This window comes from Parus major, chromosome Z, assembly GCF_001522545.3.
Source record: "Parus major isolate Abel chromosome Z, Parus_major1.1, whole genome shotgun sequence".
Taxonomy (NCBI): domain Eukaryota; kingdom Metazoa; phylum Chordata; class Aves; order Passeriformes; family Paridae; genus Parus; species Parus major.
The window spans coordinates 60,486,038-60,508,499 of NC_031799.1; the positions used below are offsets into that span (position 1 = coordinate 60,486,038).

The following is a 22,462-nucleotide window of genomic DNA, read 5'->3' on the forward strand; positions in this document are numbered from 1 at the left end:
GGGATGGCCGGAAGCAGGAGCTGGGGAAGTGAAGCCCTGCTGCCATTATGAGCAGGGAGGGATGTAAGCACTCCATAGGTGCTGAAAAGCCTCCCACCAGGAGGATTTAGGCCCTAATCCAGCTGGGTTTCCCTTTGCACCTCACTATGAGCGCTTTTGCTTTTGCTCCGTGGCATAGGAGGGTACCCCTGCTTTGACATTGTTTTGTTTCAATGCTCCCCACCACCGTTTCAGGCCCCCAGCTGTAGGATTGGACAGACTGCATGAGGAGAGGGTGGGACTGGGTCCAAAACTCATATTTGAGTGGCACCTCCTTGCTGGTGGGCACGACCATTAAAGAAAGGGCCATTTTAATTTACTATTATGAACACCAAATGAGCTTAATTACAATGCTTGATCACTGGGCATACTATCAAGCACATCTTTTCCCTTAGTTTTAATGGAGAAAACCTGTCTAACGCAACATTTACAGCTAAAACCACATACCCCCTATGCAGAGTGTGAAATTCCCACACAGGGTGCCCTGTTGGCCAGCCTTTGTCCAAGAGACTGGGAAAGTGGGGAGGAACCTGCGAGTTTAGGGAAAAGGGAATAACCATGGGGCAGCAAGTCATTAAAAACCTAGCATATGAAAATGGAAGCATTTTTGTCTTTAAAAATAAACAGAAAAATATGCAGTATGTCTCTTTTTTTTCCTTTTTTTTTTTTTTTTATTCTGTCATATTTCACAGTGTGATCCAGCCTGCTAATGAATAGGCATTTCTTTTAGTAGAGCTTTCCAAAGGAAGAGAAGATCTACAGATAATACCATTGATCTAGCAAGAGAAAATCTCTTCAACAATGAAGCCTTTCTAGAATTCTGGGCAAACTTCTTGGACGCTCTTGCCAGCAGAAAAATGAGAGAGTTAGAAGTAAATTCCACTTGGTCCCAGAGAAAGAGAAGGCTACTAGGTGTAAAATCATAGGCTGGTTAACATGTTTGAGTTAGGGCCGTCTTTTTTAAAAGAGTAATTCATATTCTGTTCTGTCTCGAAATAGAAGGAAGCTGCAAAAAATCCTGCAGGCGATAGGATTCTGATGAAGCTGTTAAATTCTGGCATCAGCTTGGTGCAGGGCTATGTCAGGGCAATTAGAGCTGCACCATGCTGCACTGTGCTGTACCACTGTCAGCCTTAATCTACACACTGATGGGCAGCACAAAATCCAAGTTACAGCCCACAGGAAGCACAACCAGTGAACCCATATTGCTTTGACAGTTGCACTCATCTAGAAATAATGCAAAACGCTATTTAGATGTATACATCACGACCCTGTGCTCTAGGAAGAAAACAATCTAATGAGGGGCTGGGAGACTCCTTGCAGAAAACAAGCAGCAAAGACATTGGTGGTGGTGGGTTTTTTCCTCCCTTCCTTTAGAATTCTTCATATTTTATCCTGTTGGAGCGCCGTGTTGGGGTCGGTTTCACCAAGCTGTTCTTCGCCTTTACAGCCTCACCGAAGAACTTGAAAACAGATGGAAAACTCTTCCAAGAAGTTAGTTCATGGCGTTCTGTACCTGCAAAACACAAAGGTGACAGTTTAACTAGGGGTCATTCTGTGACTTGCTGGCTGTTCACAGGATAAATGCTCCGTAAAATGCAAAAATGCAAAATCCGGGGAAGACACCCAGCTGCTTGCAGCTGGTCTGGAGGGAGCCTGGGGAGGGTCAGGACTGTCCTGCTGCTGAGCTCTGGGGCAGCTGACAAGGACAACTGCACACACATGCAGACAGACACATGCACAAACATACACATATGCACAGCCATCCACATCACACTCAGAGATACTCTACATGTCTCGTATCTGGGAAAATGAGATCCCAAAGCATTCTGCTAATAAAAGCTTCATTGAACCACCTCACCTATCTGGTCTAACTTGAGAAAAAGAAAGTGTCTACTTTTCAGGCATACTTTGTGTTATTTAGTTTTCATTTTATACTGCTTTTAACCTGGCATATGCATTTTCAAGCGAAAGGGAACACTTGATCTGAACTACATCTCATGCAACATGAAGGCATTCTTTGTGCACCTGCTCCCACAGATAATACTGAGACAGCAAAGTGGACCTGTCCTGTTTATATCTTCCCTCTGCACACAGTCTTACCTCTGTATTTTTTTTTTGGCATATGCTTCTATTGTTTTGCAAGTGCCTTCCGACACACAGTCCATTTAAACAACCACACCCCCTCCTCCATCCCCCCACCACCAACCCCCAAAACAAAGCCAAGACAGTGGAGATAGGGAGCCAAGGGGTGGGAAAGAGTTGGGATCTCTTCCTGGGTAACCCAATTATGCAGAGATGCTGCCTGGTAGTCTTTGGATCCTGGGCCTCTGTTTGATACTTAAACATTGTTAATGATAATTCTTTAGTCTGTAATAGTAGGTCATTGCTATGGTTACTCTACAATGGTGCAACACTTCACTTTCCCCTTCAGCTATTCGTTGAGACCCGGCAACCACATTTGTTGCCTAGCAACAGTTCTGTGACAGTATCACAATCTGGGGGTGACAACAATGAGGGACACAGTGGCCACAGCCTGCCAGGTGGAGAAGGATGCAATCCAGGGTGGATGATGGTCCCTACAGGATGTAGTGTGGCCTGTCAGTCCCTGGGGATATGGCTGCTCTGGCATGGCATGTGCTGCACACCCACTTTCATATCCCTGTCAGGACCCTTTATCCACCCATGGAGCATCCTTGGTGGGTCCACACACACCATCCCCTCCAGAAGGTCTTCGATGGAAGCACTACCTGCTACATTGCACATCCCTGCTCCCCCAAACGCAGCCATCACACAAAATAATCCTCCAAAAAACCCTCTCTGGAAAGACACTACTTCCCACACAAAGAGATGTTTTTGTACAAAGAGCATCAACGTCACGTGCACACACAGATTTTCCTCCCCCTCTCTGCATTCATTGTACAGAGACAATTCAAGACATCTTCCAGAAATTTCCCACATACTCCTTTTATACAAATGCTTTCCACCTTCAAATTCACCCATCATTGTAGAAATTCTCTGTTGAGAGGCAGTTCATCCTACCAAGTGTTGGACTTGGCAGTGCTGTCTTGAGTTGGATTCTATGATCTCAAGGGTCAAGTCCAACATAAATGTTTCTATGATTCCATCCTGCAGGTAGCTGTCAATACAGATCACCTATCCCATTCCCTATGAGACACCTCATAGCAATACTCACCAAGACTTGTTCCCTACCTGAGAAACACAGAAGTGGGCCAGCAAAGCAGGAGAATAAAGCTTCCCTTCTAGCAACACCTGCAGCCTAACAGACATGTCCCTGAGGTTATGGCGTGGCTCGGTATAATATGACTGCCCACCGCCACCATGGACACAAAAGTCATCTACCAAAGCTGATTTTACAGAGGGATAGGCTATCCTAACACACTGTAAGAAAACTTCTGCACAGAGGTTTCACCTCCTTCTCACATGCCTGGATCACAGCTTTGAGTCCTGAAGGCAAAACATCTTTCCACGTGGCTTTCTGGTCCCTACACAGACATCTCCCACACAAACACATCTTTCTCACTTCTGCCTGTCTGCACTCTCTGTCTTGATTGTAACAGTCCTCATTAATATCCACTGGATTAAGATGAAAATAATACATTGCTTTTTTCCCCCCTTCCTTCCTTTTTTATCAATAACTTCCTCTGTGAAAGGGTCATCCAGAAACAAAAAATTACAAAACAAAAAAAAAAACCAACAATGACAAAACAAAAAAAGTAAGTTTCTGAAGCTTCCCTGTGTCTTTCTTCATCCTGCCTTCTCCCATTTACGTTCCTCCTGTCCTCAAGAGAGATCATGCTCACATTCACTAGTGTTACTGAAATTGATTAACCTACAGCTTTCCTGTGGCAACTCCTCTCAACCCACTCTTCTCAAAAAACAATTCAAGCTTTGAGTCTAGAGGGACTCAATGATTCAGCAGTCTAAAGCAATTTTAACACTCCCTATTTTCCCCTTCCTAGTAACAATCTTACTGGCAGATGAACAATTTCCCTGGTGATAAAATCACTACAATGGATACTTACTTTCCAGGATTATGATGATTCTTTGCTTGATTAATACTGCAATAAGAAAAGCTTGCTAAGTATCTGCCTTGGCCCTTTACAGTAATTTTTAAAGGTCAAATTTTGCCCTTATGTATTCACATTCAACTACTACTAAAGGGAGAGCTCTAAAAATTTAACACTGCACATGCTGTGCATTTATGATTTATATACCAAAGGCTTGGAAAATTCAACTGAAGCAAGTGGAATTGTGTCCTAAGGGTGACAACAGATTTTGGCCATAAGATTTTTGCCAGAGGAAAAATTTAATCTCAATTGTGTATTTAATAATACACAGATCTAAATTAAATGCATGAACAGCCATCTATTTCTTGATAGAAAGAATAATTTTTAAGAGACAGACAATAAGAAGCAGTTGTTCTAAAGACAAGGTCCTTTGAGATATATATTCTTAGTGCTCACTAATTTCAACAGCTATGATGATAAACCACGATTCAATATATTGCATTAACCGATGGGCTGTTGCACAGCGTGTAGTGATTTCAGATATTAATTCTTTGCGAAATCTTAGGAGCATGCTGCATGGAAAAGATATAAAAAACCTGTTAAGTGTGGGAAACAGCTAGAATACTCTAAAATATGCAAAGGCTACAATTGCAGAACAAAAAAATATAAATCCCTCCTAGTCCCAGTCCCACAGAGATAAATGACAGAAATGTCAAAAAGCAAACAGACTCCCACTTGTCAGCATGGAGAGATGTAGAGAAAAATGAATATATATTTTATCGTGTGCATAACATCATTGGAAAGGAGCTCCAAAGAGATGGAAGAACCAATAATGCGTGAGGTGAAATGCGTAACGACAGCAAAACAGTGAACAAGTTCCAGAATCAATTTACCAAGCACCACAAAGAGACATATAATAAGAAATAATGAAGACTTGCCAATACAGTTGTTGATACAAAAAACCAGGTAAGGGAATACTTTTAAAAATTTAATATGCAAATCATCAGGTCTGGATGACATGCATATGTGAGTCTTCAGGGAATCAGTTAATGAACTTGCTGGACTACTGGCAATTATTTCTGAGAATTCATGTACAATCAGGTAGGCACCAGAGGACTGGGGTGGGAATGAGAAGAAAAAAAAAATTAATTTGAGAAAAGAAGGATTAATTGAAACTAACTACCACACATAAAATTCATGTCTGAATACCAGTAAAGAAAGAGATCAACATTATAAAAAATCAAAAGCACCTTTAGGATAACAGTAGACACAATAAGCTCAAATTTGATAAGAACAGATAAAACCCAGACTTTACTGAATAACAAAAATCAGTAGGTGAGAGACTTATCCACTGCTGTGCTTTCCACATAACTCAGCCTGGCAACCTTAGGGCAGTGGAAGTCAATGTAATCACTTAAAATGGATTATGACCTTCACTGCTCTAATGTGCTGTGGTGACTCCTAAATCTCACTTGCAAATCATTTGCTTTATGCCAGTCAAGGGGCCCTCAAACACTTGAGATCTACAGCAGTGCAGCTCCCAAATGTGTGCTGCCATGCCCTGGATGGCTCTAGCTGCCAGCAGCATGTCCACCAGCAGCTGCAGTACACATTGCAGCTGCACAGGGTCCAGACCCAGCATCTCATCTCATATCTCATCTCATCTCATCTCATCTCATCTCATCTCATCTCATCTCATCCTGTCCCATTCTGTCCCGTCCCATCCCATCCTGTCCCATCTCACAGATGCAGAGTTATGCATTGTATATTATCTCAGACTCTAGGAAATGGATGCTGGCACACTTTTGGAGAAGTCGCTAAAGCATTTGAGAAGACAAATAACAAGTAATAATATGGGGTTGAAAATATATCTATGAAGCTCCAGAGGAACTGGTATTTGGGCTCAAGTCTATTAAATGTGGTTATTAGTCATCTGAAAGAATATTGGGAATATAGATGCTGAATATAGGAATAGCATATTGAATAGGAGATAGTACAAACATAAGAAGGAACAAAGAAATAATAATTATAAGGGCAGCCTAAATGAGTAGGAAAAATAGGGATGAGGAAAACCAGAGATTGAAACTGGGAATGGTGCTTGCAGTGGGTCATGCAATATGTCTGTGTGAATTATCCTGTTGGCCATTTGCACACACGCATGCAAAGACTTTCAAAGTCTTCCCTTTCCACTTCCACTCAGGAAAAGCAGCTCTTCACCTAGCAAGGCTGACGAACTTCTCCATCTGAAATCAGAGTGTCTGGAGAGAGAAGAGCTCTGCAATCACCATAATTCACTCTTGCAGAGCGATTACTGGCTGTGCAGGACAAAGGTGCCCTCCTACGGTGCCTGCCCACTGTGCCAGACAAAAGCCTCCTCCCGCGGTGCTCAGAAGATGCACAGCACAATGGTGGCCCCCCGCCGCGTTTACAAGATGTGTGGGACAAAGGTTTCTTGTGCTGCACAGGAGCTGCGAGAGATCTTCATACATGCCTTAGCACTGAAATATTTCTGCAGAGAAAAGTTTCCAGGTTGAAAAGCTTCTCCACAGATACTAGCCACAGGGCTGACCTCGAGTCTGCTTCTCTAAATGACAGCTCATCTCTAAATAGCGCGGGCTTCAAAATGAATTAAGGGTGTTCCACGCCTTGGGGTTTAGTCCCCATTGGGATGGAGAATTCTGCTGCTCTTCAACAAGGTCTTGCTCAGCAGAAAGTTTGTTCCCTGTGATCACGATCTATGCTGAGACCCTGTCATGCTGCAAAATGCCAATGCGAGTAGCTTAGCCATCCTGTCTCCAGACAGTGGCAGAGGTTGCTTTTACATTTATGATTCAAGCTACATATCTAAAAGGCACTCAGTATTATCAGAACTTGATTTAAATGGTTCAGAGGTTGAAATATAGACTTCTCTGGGCATTTGCAGGAACAGAAACACTTTAAACATTATTAAACATGAAAAACAACACAATTAATTTCTCCCTTACACATAAACTTAACAGATAAGCCAACTCCATCTGACTACGTAGACAAGTGTGTCAGAGCTTTCAGAAAGTATTTTTTCTCCTGAAAGATATGAATCAATGGAAATTTCTTTCTTTCTCACATGATCCACACACACATTGAAGAACTTCTATAATTCTTAGTTATTCAGTTCTGCAATTCTGTAACTCTGTAGCAATATAACAATACTGTCCAAATATGCTCTCAGGTGTGAATAAAAGAGGCTTCCTGCCTGTCCTGCATCCATCTTTCTGTATGCTAACAAATTACTTCTGTATCACAAAGCTATTTCTGAACAGGAACTTAACTTTTTTTACCCTCGGGTGCATCAGGTATGCATATCAAGTATGCCAGAACGACTTTTAATTCAAAAGGTTTCTCCACTTGCATTTCCTTTAGCCTGTTGATCTACATGGGAAGAAATTATTGTGTCTTTTATTATTATTATTTTGGTTTATAGACGTAAACATCCAAACATCACATTTCAAAATAGAAGAAGCTCTCAGAGCAGTCCCAGCAAAGCTAACAAAAAGGACGTTAAAAAATACATGCCTAAAATCACTCTGTTCTGTCGAGGAACATGAGAGCTTCAGGAAAAATTGTGAGTCCAGAAGCTCAAGAACTTTGAGATCCATTGACCTTAGAGTTTTTGCACAAGCACTTCTAGATGCCACAATGGTAAAGAAAGGTTAAAAACTTAGGCAAAATTAAGAGATAAACTAAACACCAATTAATGAAATGAAAGCAGTAATTTCTGATGGGGTATAAGAAAACCCCAACCCCAAACCAATTCCCAAACTTTGATGTGTTTAGTTTGGCTAAGAAGTAATCGTTTGTGGAGTCATGGACATGATAATAATCTGAAAGTAACTGTGTAGGGAAATGAATTCTTTGGAGAAGCCAAGAGGGAAGAAACAGAACAATTTGAAGAAATGAAATACAGCTTATTAAGTGGGCTCAGGCATACAATAAGCTGGATAAGACTCAATATTCATATAAGAAAAATCATGCCAATGCTGGAAACTAGACTGCACATACTAAAGGCATTTTTTACTTAGTTACTATCCACTGTGACACAAAGAAATTCTGATTTTTGTTGGACTTGTATTATATATAATAATCTTTAGTGGGATGATGAAAACAGAGCAACAAGCATCCTATCAACCTAGAAAAAAGATCACCACTGAACTCCCATACTTGCAATTGGCTTTTCTTTCACTTCTTGTTTATAACACACCAACTTCCCACAACAAGGAAGTGGTTAAAAAAAGAAAAAAAGAAAAAAAATAAAATTAGTAAATTCCTCTTTCTCTCTGAGCAACAAGATGCAAAGATTCACACAAAAGCTCATTGCAAGCAAGGTCTGCAAAACAGGAAAGAGACAGGAGTCTAACATTGCCACCATTATTTTCTACTACTCTTCTTTTAATATTCGGGGCAGTCCCATGAGTATAGGTCATTTGCCTGCTCCTCTACATGTGGACTGGACAAATACCTGAAACTTGTGAGGTTTCTCTCTCCCAAGCACAGATTACCAAAAGTCAGGTCATTTTCTGTGTCACCAGAGTCAAGCACTTTTCTTTTGAGTATATATTAAAAAAGGTAATAACTGTGTCTGAACAGCACTCTCAGAGACTGCAATTTCCAATGCAACAATTTTTTGCAGGAGAGCAAGCCATTTCCTTGAAGAAGGGATCCAGTAAAGATGTACACAATATTACGCAATTGTAGATTTTAAAACTCATGTTAAAATGCTCTACCATGCAGAGAGAAGTAGGCAGGGTTTGAAATTATATGTGTATTGATATATGTGCTCAACTCTCTATTGTCACCTTTAGACCTACCTCCATACAATCTTCATGTATCTATCTCCATCTATATAGTAAGTGTATCAACAACAGTCTGTCTGTCTATCTATCTCTCCATCTATCTATTCACATCCGTAACTCCACCCTTACCTGCATGTAAAGACAAGTATAAAAATTCCTCACCTAACCAATGCAAAGTGGGATACTCAGGTTTCATCTTAAAAAGATATTTTTGGGCTAAGAACATCTCTATGGAAGGTGCAGAATCTCACCAATGGAAATTGAGAATAGGTTAGACAACCGTCTCTTGGGAATATTATGGGTATAGCTGACCTCACCCTGGGCAATATGGACAAATTAAGTAACTTTATGAGTTTCTTTCTATCCAACCCTGCCTTTTCTGTGACTTCATTAGCTTTATTTAAGCAACATCTAAAACTGTTTTAGCAAGGTACTTCACAGTAGCTCAGAAGCATTTGAATAATATGCATTAGTGAGATGCTTTTGTAAATGCACATGCATTTTTTCTATCATGAATTAGGAAAGAAAATCTCTATAAAATTGCAAGCACAAGCACAGTAAAGCATATAGCATTTGAAAACAAACTATTTTCTGAACCAGGAGAAAGGAAACTTGGCTTTTAAATAAAGTAAGTTTTGATCTGCTCAAAATTTAACACTTCACAAAAGAACTTACAATTACAAGATTTCTTGGGTCAGACCACTGAAAACCAGCTGTTCAAGCCTCACAGCTTCCACAGGTTATAAACCTGAAAAATACTAATTTACCGGACAGATCTTAACATGCTTCAGCATGATATAAGCCATCAGTTATGGCCCCTTCTCCTCACTGCTTTGCAAAGACACATCTAACATTGTTTTGTAAGGGAGAAGTCATCATTACCATGCTTTTGCAAACCAAGTGGCTCAGCCAAGACAAGGAATGGACCTGAGCTCTGCTGAGCCCAAAGCAGGAGCTCTGTTCATGCAGTAATGCTGCTGATGTTAACAAGCATACAGCTTTTATAAAATATATTTAAACTCATTTAAAACATTCCACAGCAATTCCTGAAAGTTACTTTAATCTGAAATACTCAAGGGCTGATTTTTAAACCTGAGTTTATTCCAAAATCCCACAGCTTTTTACTGCCTCTGGGGCTGAGACCTGAAGAGTACACACTCTGCTATCTTGTGAGAACACTACTAATGCAAGAAATTCATCAGTGATACCAGGACAAGGGAAACAACCAGCTGCTTAGAAAATAGCTCCTCTTTGTAATGATATTTTATGATTATTTGTTTCTAAATAGTAATTATGCCATAAAACATCTGGATGTACCAGCAGCATAAGTATAAACTAACACAGTTTTGGCACTTTCCAAAAACACAGCAGCCAATGCAGCACCATGGAAATGGCAATGCGGGCACCAAAGAGCAGCAAGGGAAGGCAGCAGTGCTTTAAAATAACTATTACATGACAGGAGACACCCCATCCACTAAAGATGTAAAAAGGTTCTTAGTCACTAGCAGGATAAGCACATACTGCTTGCCAATTTGTGAAATTTTGAACCCAAGAACAAATTGCACTAAAGCAATTTTAAAATAAAGCAGCAGAATATAATTTTCTCCTCTTTCACAACAGAAGCAGAGCATGAAGACTGGTGTGGATGCTGACATGGGCAGCTGTGGAAGTAAAGAAGGTCTTTTGAGGGACAGGAATGAGCCTGTGTCTAAAGAACAAGCTGTGATGAGGACATGAATGGGGCATGAAAGACATCAAATGTGTTTTTATGATTTTAGCGAGAATCTGAATTCATACCTTGCAGGCCTTTAATGAATACATTTACTCTCCCTTCCCACAGTGGAGAATGTTTATAATCTTCTACATAAACACATCAGCAGTGTTTTTTCCTCCTGAATTTTTTACTTGGATTATAGTGTTCTGCTGTATCTGTGTAGACAAAAGACTACAGTCAACACAAGTCCAGAAGTTTCATAGGTGCAACGGTGATACAGATGGGTATCACTAACCCATCTGCTTCATCTTGGGACTACTGACTCCAGGCCAACCCAACTAGCTCAACCCAACCCAACCCAACCTAACCTGACTCAACACAATTCAACTCCTCCAATGCTCCATCAGCATCATTCATCTTCTCTCTGGTCCTGGAGCAGATACAGAAAAGGCATTTCCCCTTGATTTTTCTTCAGAGGCTAATCCTGTGATGGGTGAAATGAAAAAAATCTCAAGATTCCAAGTGCCACCTCTACAATACAAGCTTTGGCTGTGTGGGAAACCTAACTTCATCTGTACTTGGTTCTACCCTTCTGATGGCTGCTCCTGCAGGATGGTGGAAATGGGGTTAGCAAATCATGGCCTAAGATGGGGTTGTTGACCTGCTTCTTGCTTTTGCTGGACACCAACTTCAGGAGCTACCAACTGCTTCAAAGGATTCACCTCCTTACATCAAGAGAGGTGAAACTTAAGAGCCTAAATCCAAGTGAACCTGTAAAATCCCAGCTGAGCCACTCATCACACCCTGAGGTGCTTAAGCTCCACAAACACCTCAACTCCTGACCTTAAAGTTTGCACCTTATAATGGTATCACTTCTGTACATGCTCAGAAACACATTAGGCTTGGCAGTGAAAATATTTCCAAGAGTCTCAGGCAGATATAGTGTTTTATTGTCCCACTCTCCTCCTGGGACATCTCTCCAATGGGAGAATGGGTAGGAAAGGTCTGGGAGGGAAAGGATGTGGTCAAGAGGATTTACTGCTTTTTTACTGCAGAGAACTCACACCCCAAGGCAAACCTGCTTCCAGGCCAAAATGTCTTCTGCAAAACAGGACTCAACAGCAGCTCCTCTGCAGCTGCAAGAGGAGCAGTGAAGCTTGCTCACCAAGGTCATGCCTTCTGCAGCTGCAGAAACTTTCACAGAGCTTTGGTATGAAGGACACCCTGCCCTGTAATGCTAAGTAGGTGCCCAAGCCACAGGGGCAGGATTGCCCTCGTCTCCTTCCTAAGGCTTCATTTCACATGAATCTCTTCCTAATCCTTGCCTGTTTTTCACCCATCTTGGACACCTGTTCCTGCAGAACACCCATTTCTCCAGGAAATACAGTTCTGAATTCCTCCTCTGCAACTTGCTCACCTGACAGCTCTTCTTGAACTCATGCTCAGTGCCTGGCCTTCATCTTGTTCCATCTCTTCCACACACTGATCCCAGTTGTCCTGCTCTTATGGCCCCCCAGTTTCTGCCTTTTTCTGACTTTGATTCAACCATTTCAGGAAGACCTCCTCATTGCTAGTGCACCCAACAAATTTCTCCTCACAAACACCTTTGTCTTTCAGCTGCTGGCATCAAACACATCTTTCTTCTCCTGTTTTCCTCTTTCTTAACAGCAAAAGAGAGTTCCAGGTCTGACTGGCAAGTCAGACAAGTGTTTGGCAAGTATTTTAAAAAGCTGAACACAGGATGTACCTACCACCCAGATGTAGTGGTGAGGGCAGAAAAAGAGGACACATCTGTGAAAATGCAGTTGCCCTACTCTGCAGGATCAGAGAAATGAGACATTTATTTCCCAGGTGAGAATGATGGTTTCATAAGAAATTTGAGGCATTTTCTTAATGACTTAATGGAAAGAAAACATATCTGAGTTTGTAAAATGCCACGGGCCACCAGAACATAAACAACAAATGGAGTTAAAAAAAAAACACGTTTGGGGAGTAAATAACAAATGCTCTTAAGTATGATAAAATTTTAATTATGTCAAGTAAGTAGAAAAAAAAAATCTGGAAAAAAATTAAAATTTGCATATTTGAGGTGTGACTAACCCTTGTGCACTTGCAGTAAGTAATTTATGACTAACCCATACCATATAAATTTTTCTTGTTTGCATTACCAACTGCTGCCTACCTGTGCATCTAGGACTTACGTGATCCACTTCCAGGTGTCTGCATAGCTGTACTAGTGAGAAAAATGGCGAGAAGATAGTGCTGTTTCACTAGTGAATTTACACCAATATAGTGAGAGTTAACTTTCTTTTATTAGCATGACCTTTGCTGGTTGTTGTTAATGAACATTCTTGAAGGAGGCAGGTGACTGAACACAAATGGTGGGATTTTATAGACAATGATCATTGTTGTGGGTCAAGTACAACTGTGCTGCAATCATAAAATTAATAACCTCTACAACAATAGTTTTACATATGCCTGTCTCAGAAGAGTGCCACTTGCGTAACTCACAGCCTTTGGAGACGCTATTTATAATTTATACCCAATTTGAAGTGCAAAGATTTTTCTCTCCCACAAGTCATGGTAATCAATACAGGTCTGCACCTATTACAGCCTGATGAGGTGAAGTGTGTGGCATGGATCAGCTGCACTGGGCAAACAACACAGCTCATAAACATGGCTTTGCAAAAGAGATCTCCAATGGCCATTTCCCACACCTACACTGTGAGAGCAAATAAAGGAGGAAATAATTTTTATAGGGGTATCATCCCTGCTTAGTGTTGCAAACTAAATTAATTGCATATTTGCCTCAGAACTACCCAGAAATTTGAGGGATTTTCACACATCACGTGGATTTTAGGCTTTTGCACTCTAATTCATAACACAACAAGACTTAATGTGGGATACTATGAAGCCCCTGTATCATGGAAACTGGCAATTTAAGACTAAACACTAATTCACAAAGGCTTTGCAGATGCGAATTACACTAAATTTAACTAAGCTTAATAATATCACACTTCTTGTGACTTAACCTCAGCAATGTCACTAGAGGGACTGTTTGAGATTAATGATCATAAAGCTGCATTTCATTCCCTGCTTAATGCTCCTCCTTGTTACAGCAGACGGCAGCTCTGCCTGGAAATGCTCAGTGCATGTGCTTTGCTTCCTACCTCTTCTGAACAGCATCACCCAAAATCAATCATGGATCATGCTCAGGATGCAAGGGCAGCAAGCCAGTCACGCGGCAAAGAGTTCAAGACAGGCATCAGGTGGGGGAGGCAGTGAAGTGAGGCGCAGGCAGAGCGAAGCCGAAGGCAGCCGTACGGCAGACAGGACGAGCAGGCATGTTGTGTGCTGGCACGCGCTGACCTCTGCCAACAGCTCTCCTGACATCCCTGTCTACGGGAGTCAGACGTGAACATCAGTGTGGGAGGTGGGTCTGCCAACAGTAGGAGGGAGAACTCAAAAGTCTGGGATGAACGTGAAGGGAAATATTAAGTTCATATTAAGGAAAAAAACCCATCCCAACCAAATAAATACTTCAGAGCTGCAGATATTCACGGTGAGTTTTCCTGTGTGACTGGTGGAGCCCCATTACTGAGATCAGGCTGGAGAAAGCTCAGCAAGCCCCAGCAGTCAGTGGGATGACGACAGAGAGGGGTTTCTCCTGGAGAAACTGCAGATCATGTTCGGCTTTACAGCCACAGGGAAAACACACCAGGACACAAAACAACTCAAAAATCAGAGTCTTTCTGCTAATCCACTTTTAAACATCCAATTACAGAGTGGTAAGATTTCAAACTATTCCATTTAAATGCTACACTAACTAAATAAGTTTCATTTGGGAGACCATATTTATTTCAAAGCAGGGACTTCACTATTACCCTTTTAAAAATAATACAATAAGTAACACCAAGCTCCAAAGCTGTATGTTCAAGCTGACACAGTCACTTCAATGTTGAAGAAACAATTTATGATTTCCACACCAGCCAGAGGAAAAATAAATCCCCAAACATCCAAAGACAGAAAACAATGAAGCTTAATGCCCTCCTTGTATTTGCAAATTCAATTTTCACTTCAAAATACAATTCTGATCAAATAACTGATCTTTCAATGTGGAGTCTTCCAGCAGAACCAGTGCTGCTGAGACAGACTTTGGAAAAATCAAGAAAAATCCCTTGTGTTGTGGTAGAGACTTTTTGCCAAGCATTTAGTAGATATGAAGAAAACTACTAGTTTCTTCTATCCAGAAAGATGGTTAAACCTTGGGACCTGGGAATTGAAAAAGAAACTGCCAGGAGAGAACATTTGGAAGTGAAAGAGAGATGAAATATTTAAATGAGTTTCAAAATTTGGTGGTTCAAATTATTTTCTTTTCCTTACATCAAGAACATCAGTTTTGTTTTTTCATAAAATTGGAACAAAATAAAAAGATGATGTCAAGGTAGTTTCTTTCTGAAGAATCACCAAACTGGAGTTATGTCATCTTGCATTAAATGTATTAGTTATTGCTGCAGCTGGCCTCCAAACACTACATTAAAAAAAGCATGAAGAAAATCACTTAAATACATTTGGGGAGTTCTTTCATTGATAGCCCATGCATATCTCTTAAGACTTATTGCCCTACTTGGGTTTAATTTGTTTAAACCACCATAGGTTAAATTTTATCAAGCAATTTAAAAGCAAACTGTTGACACATTAGGGAAAAGACTTCATCGTAAAAACAAGGATTGAGGCAGGAGCTGAAATTTGTCTAAGTAAGACCAATATCAATATGCACAAATGCACAGACACCTAAAGTTTGACAGTCACTGCTCATAAAATCCTGCAAGGAGATAATATGAAAACTATCTCCTGCAGAGGGAAGTTAGAGAGGAGCTCATATATGAACACTTGAGGAAAACTTGTGCTGTGGCTGGAACATTCCCTGTTAGTTTGAGGATAAAGGAAACATTACAACCACAATATTAAATTAAGAAAACAATTTTTTTTTCACTCTGTTGTGAAAAATTAAAAGTCTGTGAGTGACTAAAAAGCGAAGACCTTGAAGTCAACAACACCCCATCTGTTTTATCATGTTTTACAGCTCCAGAATGACACACTTCACATCATTGTCTCTGCAGCCATGATTGTTACTTTCCACGGGAACCAAATGAAGTTTTACAGTGTAAATATTCAACATTCTCATGGATTTCAGAATTGCTTTTCCAGGTCCGCATTCAGACACACACTGAAAGCCTACAAGGCTGCCTCTGAAGAGGGACTGCTGAGGGGACAGGACACTGTAAATGTAGGGTTTGCTCTCCTTTGTGAAGCTGGGGAAAGCAGCAGCCAGGCAGCTCAGGAAACTTCATTCCATGTTGAGGTCTGTGCATCTTGGCATCTGCCATGGGAGAATGGGTAGGAAAGGTCTGTGAGGGAAAGGATGTGGTCAAGAGGATTTACTGCTTTTTTATTGCAAAGAACTCACACGCCAAGGCAAACCTGCTTCCAGGCCAAAATGTCTTCTGCAAAACAGGACTCAACAGCAGCTCCTCTGCAGCTGCAAGAGGAGCAGAGAAGCTTGCTCACCAAGGTCCTGCCTTCTGCAGCTGCAGAAACCTTCATGGAGCCTTGGTGTGAAGGACACCCTGCCCCATGCTGCAAACTGACAAGGTGCTCCTGCTCCTTCACTGGAAGAGAAATGGGGCATGTAAATCCACTTGTGGTGGAAATGTGTCCCATCTACAACACGGCAATAGGTGGAAGCATCAGGATTTGTCCTATAAGCCTAGGTGCAAGTAAGCTAATAGGAAATAAGTTTGCTACTAGGTCTAAATTAAGCATAACCTCGTCTATCATTAATTTTCATATTTTATGCCCAGTAGGTACTAAGGATGTGCATTGAAGGAATCCTACTGCTCAACTTGCACAATGCTGACTGGGCTGTACTTCTAAAGTGCATGTAAGTACTTAAATTATGTTTCACAACAGAAGAGATTCAGTAAAAACCTCACCAAATCCCACAGCAAAACTAATAAAATAAATCTGTGACATACTTAACAAATCAACTAGTTGCAAGAGCTTTGGTATGACCTGAGAAGTGCTGAAATCAAATGTTTCCTTATGACATCCATTACTTAAGATGGATTTCTGAAATATGAAAAGCAGATTCTTTTTAATTGAGTTTCACATCCCAAATGGATCACAGAGGGATTTTTCTCTGACTTTTGTGTATAACGCAAGTCCTCTGTAGTTTGGGATCTCAGTAGTTCCCTTTATAAGAGCATGTTTTCAGTTGTTTATAAATTTTGCCAAGCTAAGTATTTGGGATGAAAATTCCCATGCTCTGTCTCTGCCTTAGGCTGATTATTATTATGTTTTTATGTTTCAAGTGAGAGGATTTAGTCACTTCAGGAAATAAGATTGAGGGAAAACATATTTTGGCCCTGCTGGGAGGAATAAAAAATGAAACAAACAAGAAAATAAAAAAAGTCTTAAAAGAATTTTGCTGAGCAGCTCCTGTGTCTCTATTCTTCACAGTTTGAAATTTGGAAGGTAAGGTCCCTGTTGTCCTTTTGCAGTTCCCATGAAAAAACAGCCAGCTTTTTGCTTAGTCACAAGCCTTCGAAAAAAATCATCTGCATATTCTCAGCACAGATTCTCCATAATCTGGAAGTCTAAGTGGCCAAAGATTCCCCTGAACATGCTGTCTGCCCAGAGTGGACAGGGCTAAACCAGACTTCTTTTTGCCACTGCTGCTTCTAGATGTTGCAGTTTAATGTGGCATCAGGCACAGGAACTAAGTGCAGGCAGCACTCTGTCCTTGGCTCCAAATGCAAGCAGATAAAGGGGAGAGGGGAAGAAAGCAGCCTAATATAAATAGAGAGGAGAACTAGTCCCTGGGAGCAGATAGATGAGTGAATATATGAGATTGACTGTGTAAAAAGATCAAAGAGACATGGCATAAGAACACCAAGGAAGGTGAAGGGAAGACCTCTACAGAAGAAGGAAAGTCCTTGAAAAGCAGGGAACTAATAAGAAGTTAGGAGGCAGACCTGAGGGACAGCAGACAGCAAGGATGGGTTAGCAGACATGGAGGGGAGGAGAGGCACAGTGGGACATGACATTCTGAACTAGGTAAGAGCTGACTTATGGGAGACTTGGTCTCTCCAGGCAAAGACAAAACTGCCAGTGCTTCACTCTCCCTTGGCTGTGGGTCACTGAGAAGGTGACAGTCTACTGCAATAATAGTCTCAGCACCTTTACCTCGCTTCACCAAGTCCATGTGTCTGAGCTCAAACTCCATGTCTGACATCTCCACCTCTGCAACTGACCTGCAGCCACAGAACATCACATGATAAAATTGCCTTTCCAAGTCTTATTGTGGTTGAAGAAAATAAATTACACACAGAAAACTGTGTTAGGAGAATATTTGAAGCATGCATGCTGAAGGGACAAATTAAGGACATTCAGTTTAGTCAGTGTCAAAATGGTTCAGGCAAAACTGAGGGGGATGGTGCTTACTGGTGCCTCTCTGGCATAGCTTGTGTTGACCTTGCAGAGAGTGTTATGCTGCCCTTGAGGATCACTTGTGCATTTTTCCACCAGATGCCTCTGCTGACCTGCAGCTATTGCCTAGGAGTAGGGAGAACTGGTCCAAACAGTTGAGGCTTTTGCAACAAAATGTAAAATAACTTCATTTCAATGCAGTTACAATGAGTGAATGAAGGAGAATGTAAGACAGTTTGGATATGGGAAACTCCTGTAATACATTGTTGTGACATGGATATTGGCTATTACATGGCCAATGAAATAAATTTTAAGTGTTTGGATAAAAACCCTCAGGTATTTAAAGTAAAAACTAAAGGCTATTTTAAAAAGTATCAATAAAGAATTAATCTCATTAATGGAAAAAAACTTTACAGAGCCTCCAGAAAAAGGAGGATTTTTTGAGCATCTATAGACAGGAGTCTCACTGCAAGCAGCTCATAGCTGAGCTGAGTCTCTTATCTTTGCTGGTGGAAAGACATGGCTCATGTGGTTTCTTACATTCAAACTTTCCATGTCACCTAAACTCCCAGTAGCCAAAGAAGAGAAAAGCTTCCCCTAATGGTCAGTCTTATATCTTTATCTTAATCTACCTCATGGTAACTGCTATTTTAACCTGAATGTGTAGTTGCATTATGTAGTTGTGATCACAGTAAAAAATAAGAAATAATATAGAAATAATGGTTTGCTATGGCAAAATAGATGAGACACACAAGAAGGAAACTGACAGCTACACAACAGGGCAACTGAAAGCTTTATGTTTCTATTATTTCATTCTTTCCTGAGATGATGACTAAGAGTAATTTGAAGATATCATGAGTCCCTTGAGGATATCATGAGATCCAAGAGGATCCCCTCCTGCAAACATGTGAGGTGACTTGTTTCATAGCAGTCTGTTATTCTGTTTTCCTACCTGTTCAAAACAAACCTTGTTCAAAGCCAAAATAATTGCTTTGCAAGCCTACCTGCAATGTTTTCTTAGGGTGATCCATGGTCCACCAAAAATCTCAGATGCATTAGCATCTAATCTACGAGAGGAGCTAAGTAACACTGGTAATGGGACTGAATGTAGCAATTCCAAGGGACATCACATGTTGGCTTGGTCTGGGGATGCACAAGCCCTGTGGTTTTGAAAATCTAGTGGTACAAGAAATGATCTGCAGAGCTGCAGTCACTGCAGGGGACAAATTGCCTTAGAAGGACACAACACAAGTAGGTCATGAAAGTGTGAAGCACAAAATGTTTCTATCTTGTCATCATTTGCTCTAGCATGTGCTTCAGCTGGTCTTTCACTGCAATGTAAATAAATTAAAAACATGAATGCTTCATTCATTGTTGGAGCTAAGAATGGCTGGTCACTAAAAGAATATTATTCTGTAATGACATCACATGTGTTTGTGATGTGTGAAACATCCCTGAAGTTTGCTTCTGTGGCTTTATATAAAAATTACTTTTTCTTTTTTGACATTTGGTTAAAAGAAGAGTGATAAACATAATGAACAAATGAAAAAACTGTATGAAGAATCATGCAAAAGATCATAAATGGCAGATTTAGTATTAGCAATGGCAGTTTTAATAAGTATCGTACAGAAAAGAACAATGCAATCCAAATTTTAACTTTGAATGATACATGATGCTAGGACATATATGAGTTACTTATTTTGGAATGACAGCCATGCATGGTTTCTTGTGTCAGCTGCTAGTACATACATTTCTGTGCTAATATGACAGTATTCTTTGAATGAGATAAAAAGGAAGGATGACTGAGCCACAGGCTGCTCTGCAGCAAGCAGAATCTGTTACCTCCTCAAACAATTTAATTGATCAGTTTCAAATAGAGGACATCTGCTGAGTCCAGTCAAGTCATAGAAGGCTCCATTTCAAAAGCAGCAACCTAATACTCATATGAAATATGTAACAAGCTAGGCAAATTATGAAAGCATTAATATGGCTGAAGAGAAAATCACCTTATAAACATTCATGTTCAGTAGCGTATTTACGGCAATTACACTGCTCATGCAACATGTTACCATTTCAATAACACTACACAAGTTGCACACTCTTATCCATGTTTTATGGTCCAATATCTTTTACCAACTATTGTTTGTTGCTCTGTTTACTAGTGCCATATCATAACATCCATCCTGGGCTTGGCAATGACAGATGTTGCTATACATACTCTCAGCAGGATTTTTTGCTTAGCACCACAGGATGCTCTGCCTTGGCTCTTTGCAGAACACAAACTGCTAATGCAAAAATCCCAGTTCTCAGTGGCTCTGAAAAGGCATAATGTTATAGCACCTCAATTTATTCCACCAGACTCTTAACCTGTGCATTTACCAGTATCTTTTAAATTTCCTGAGACAACAGGGAAGGAAAATGCTGTCTCTTTCAACAGGGCCTATGTGCAGATGCCTTAGCAGTCAGTGCTACTGTGTGCATCAGCCTCAGTTATTTGGTCAAAACTTTCCAATTATTCATCAGATTTTCAGGACAAGAACGCTTCTAATCCTTTCTCTTGAATGCAAACTGGGCACTAGCACAAACATTTGTTTCTTAAAACAGCAATATCCCATCTGCTTAACTCTCTAAAGTGAGAAACTCAGCAGCTAACCCATTATAGAATGTCAAATGTGCGTAAGACATGAATTAGTTTGTTGAACAGCATTTACTGGGCTTTACTGATGCTTTTGGGTTTCTCAAATTCTTCCTCTTCAAAATATCTACCTCCAAAATTGAAGTGCTGTCATTAAGCATAGAAGACTAATGGGCAGGCTTTTCAGGGAGAAGGCAGGTAATAGTGAGTTTTCTTTAAAGGGCTTATGATATATATGATGATTTAAGACCATCTTTACTTAATGTGGATAAAGAATAGGAATAAGAGTGTGAAGACTCTGAAGCCAGAATAAAAAAAAAAACCACTAAAATAATTGAGCTTTTCACTTTTAAAGATAAATACCTGGAAAAAAAAGTGTTTCATTTCATGAAATTGCCAGCTTTTCAATCCACACAGGCCCCCTTACAGCCTCTTAAAAGAAAATAAAGATAGATCATTGTGCAAGCAGCAACATAAATTTCTGCTGTGGCATTTCTGCTAAGAGGAATGTTTGAGTTATGAATTTGTAAAAAGCTTTAACTATGAAATGATGAAAATCTGGCACTTTCACAAAGCCCCATCAACAAAAAAATACAGCACATCATGTAGCAGTGCTTAAAACCACTGCTCTTCCCTTTCCTTAAACATGATGTGGTTCACAAATCTAGGGCCCAAATGTCCTATGGATCACTTGAGATTTGTCTCCCATCACCTGGAAGCTTGAAGTTATGGGTCATCATACTGCATGATGTGGATATTCCCCTCCACACTCATCTATTTTCTTTTACAACATAAAAAAAATAAACCCACCAAAATTCTTGAACAGTTATTATTACTATTATGTCTCAGATTCTTTTAGGAGGACCAGGCCAAAGTCAAATTTGCTCAACCATACCCCAACCAGAATCTCCGTGATTTTATAGAAGCAAGCAGCTTAACATGATTTCAGTGTGCCACACTGTCACAAAGGGTCATTGTAAGGGTTAAGGTTGTTAATGCTGAGCTACCAAAGATTCATGCAGAAATGTACCAACATCCTTCATATAAAGCAAATCAAATTTGAAATTACTGACATGTCACCTTGAGGAAGAATTTGATTTATTATTTGCAAAATAATCCAGAAAACAGTGAGATACACAGCTATGAGAATTACGGTTATACTGACTTCATTACTTTACCTTAGTTTTTTTTGTTGCTTTTGTGCCTGACCTAAGTAATAATAAACAATAAAACTCTTTCGTGCCTTTAAGTTGCATGAAAGTGAAACAAGGCTTCTTAGAAGTGTGTGGCTGCACAAGACTCATTTGCCTTCAATTAATGATACATGTCAGAAAGCACAAAATGGTGTGAAGCCAGCTTTCTTCTTCACAATCATCCTGTGCTCAATGGGGAATGTTCCCTAAAGTCACATCAGTTCTATAACCCTCCTTGCTTGCTTCTGGGTGGCAGGACCTGATTCAGTAAGATCAGATATCATGCAAATAGCATGCAAGTTTTCAAATGTCGCTCAGTTTAAGTGCATACATAATTTGTAACATGTTAACTGATCTGTGCTCGTAAATGACAACACCGGCAAACACAAACCAGTCGTTGCATATGCAGTTCTCAGGCACAAATGCACACTAAGCACCTGAAAACCTGCTTCACTTTAAGCTTTACATCAAACACGACCTGGTTTCACAAGATAAAGACAATGTAGGATCACCCTCAAAGAAGTCACACA

At 40.4% G+C, this 22,462-nt stretch overlaps 1 protein-coding gene across 4 annotated transcripts in view; it reads right to left on the bottom strand.

Moving 5' to 3' along the window:
- Positions 1-687: 687 nt before the first annotated feature.
- FAM172A (family with sequence similarity 172 member A) overlaps positions 688-22,462 on the bottom strand; it is a 259,299-nt gene continuing 237,524 nt past the window's right edge. For all 4 annotated transcript variants that reach the window (XM_015652648.1, XM_033520478.1, XM_015652647.2 and 1 more), the window contains one exon: positions 688-1,555. In XM_015652648.1, coding sequence (XP_015508134.1) covers positions 1,413-1,555 — 143 coding nt within the window. In that variant the 3' untranslated portion in view covers positions 688-1,412. The remainder of the gene's footprint in view (positions 1,556-22,462) is intronic.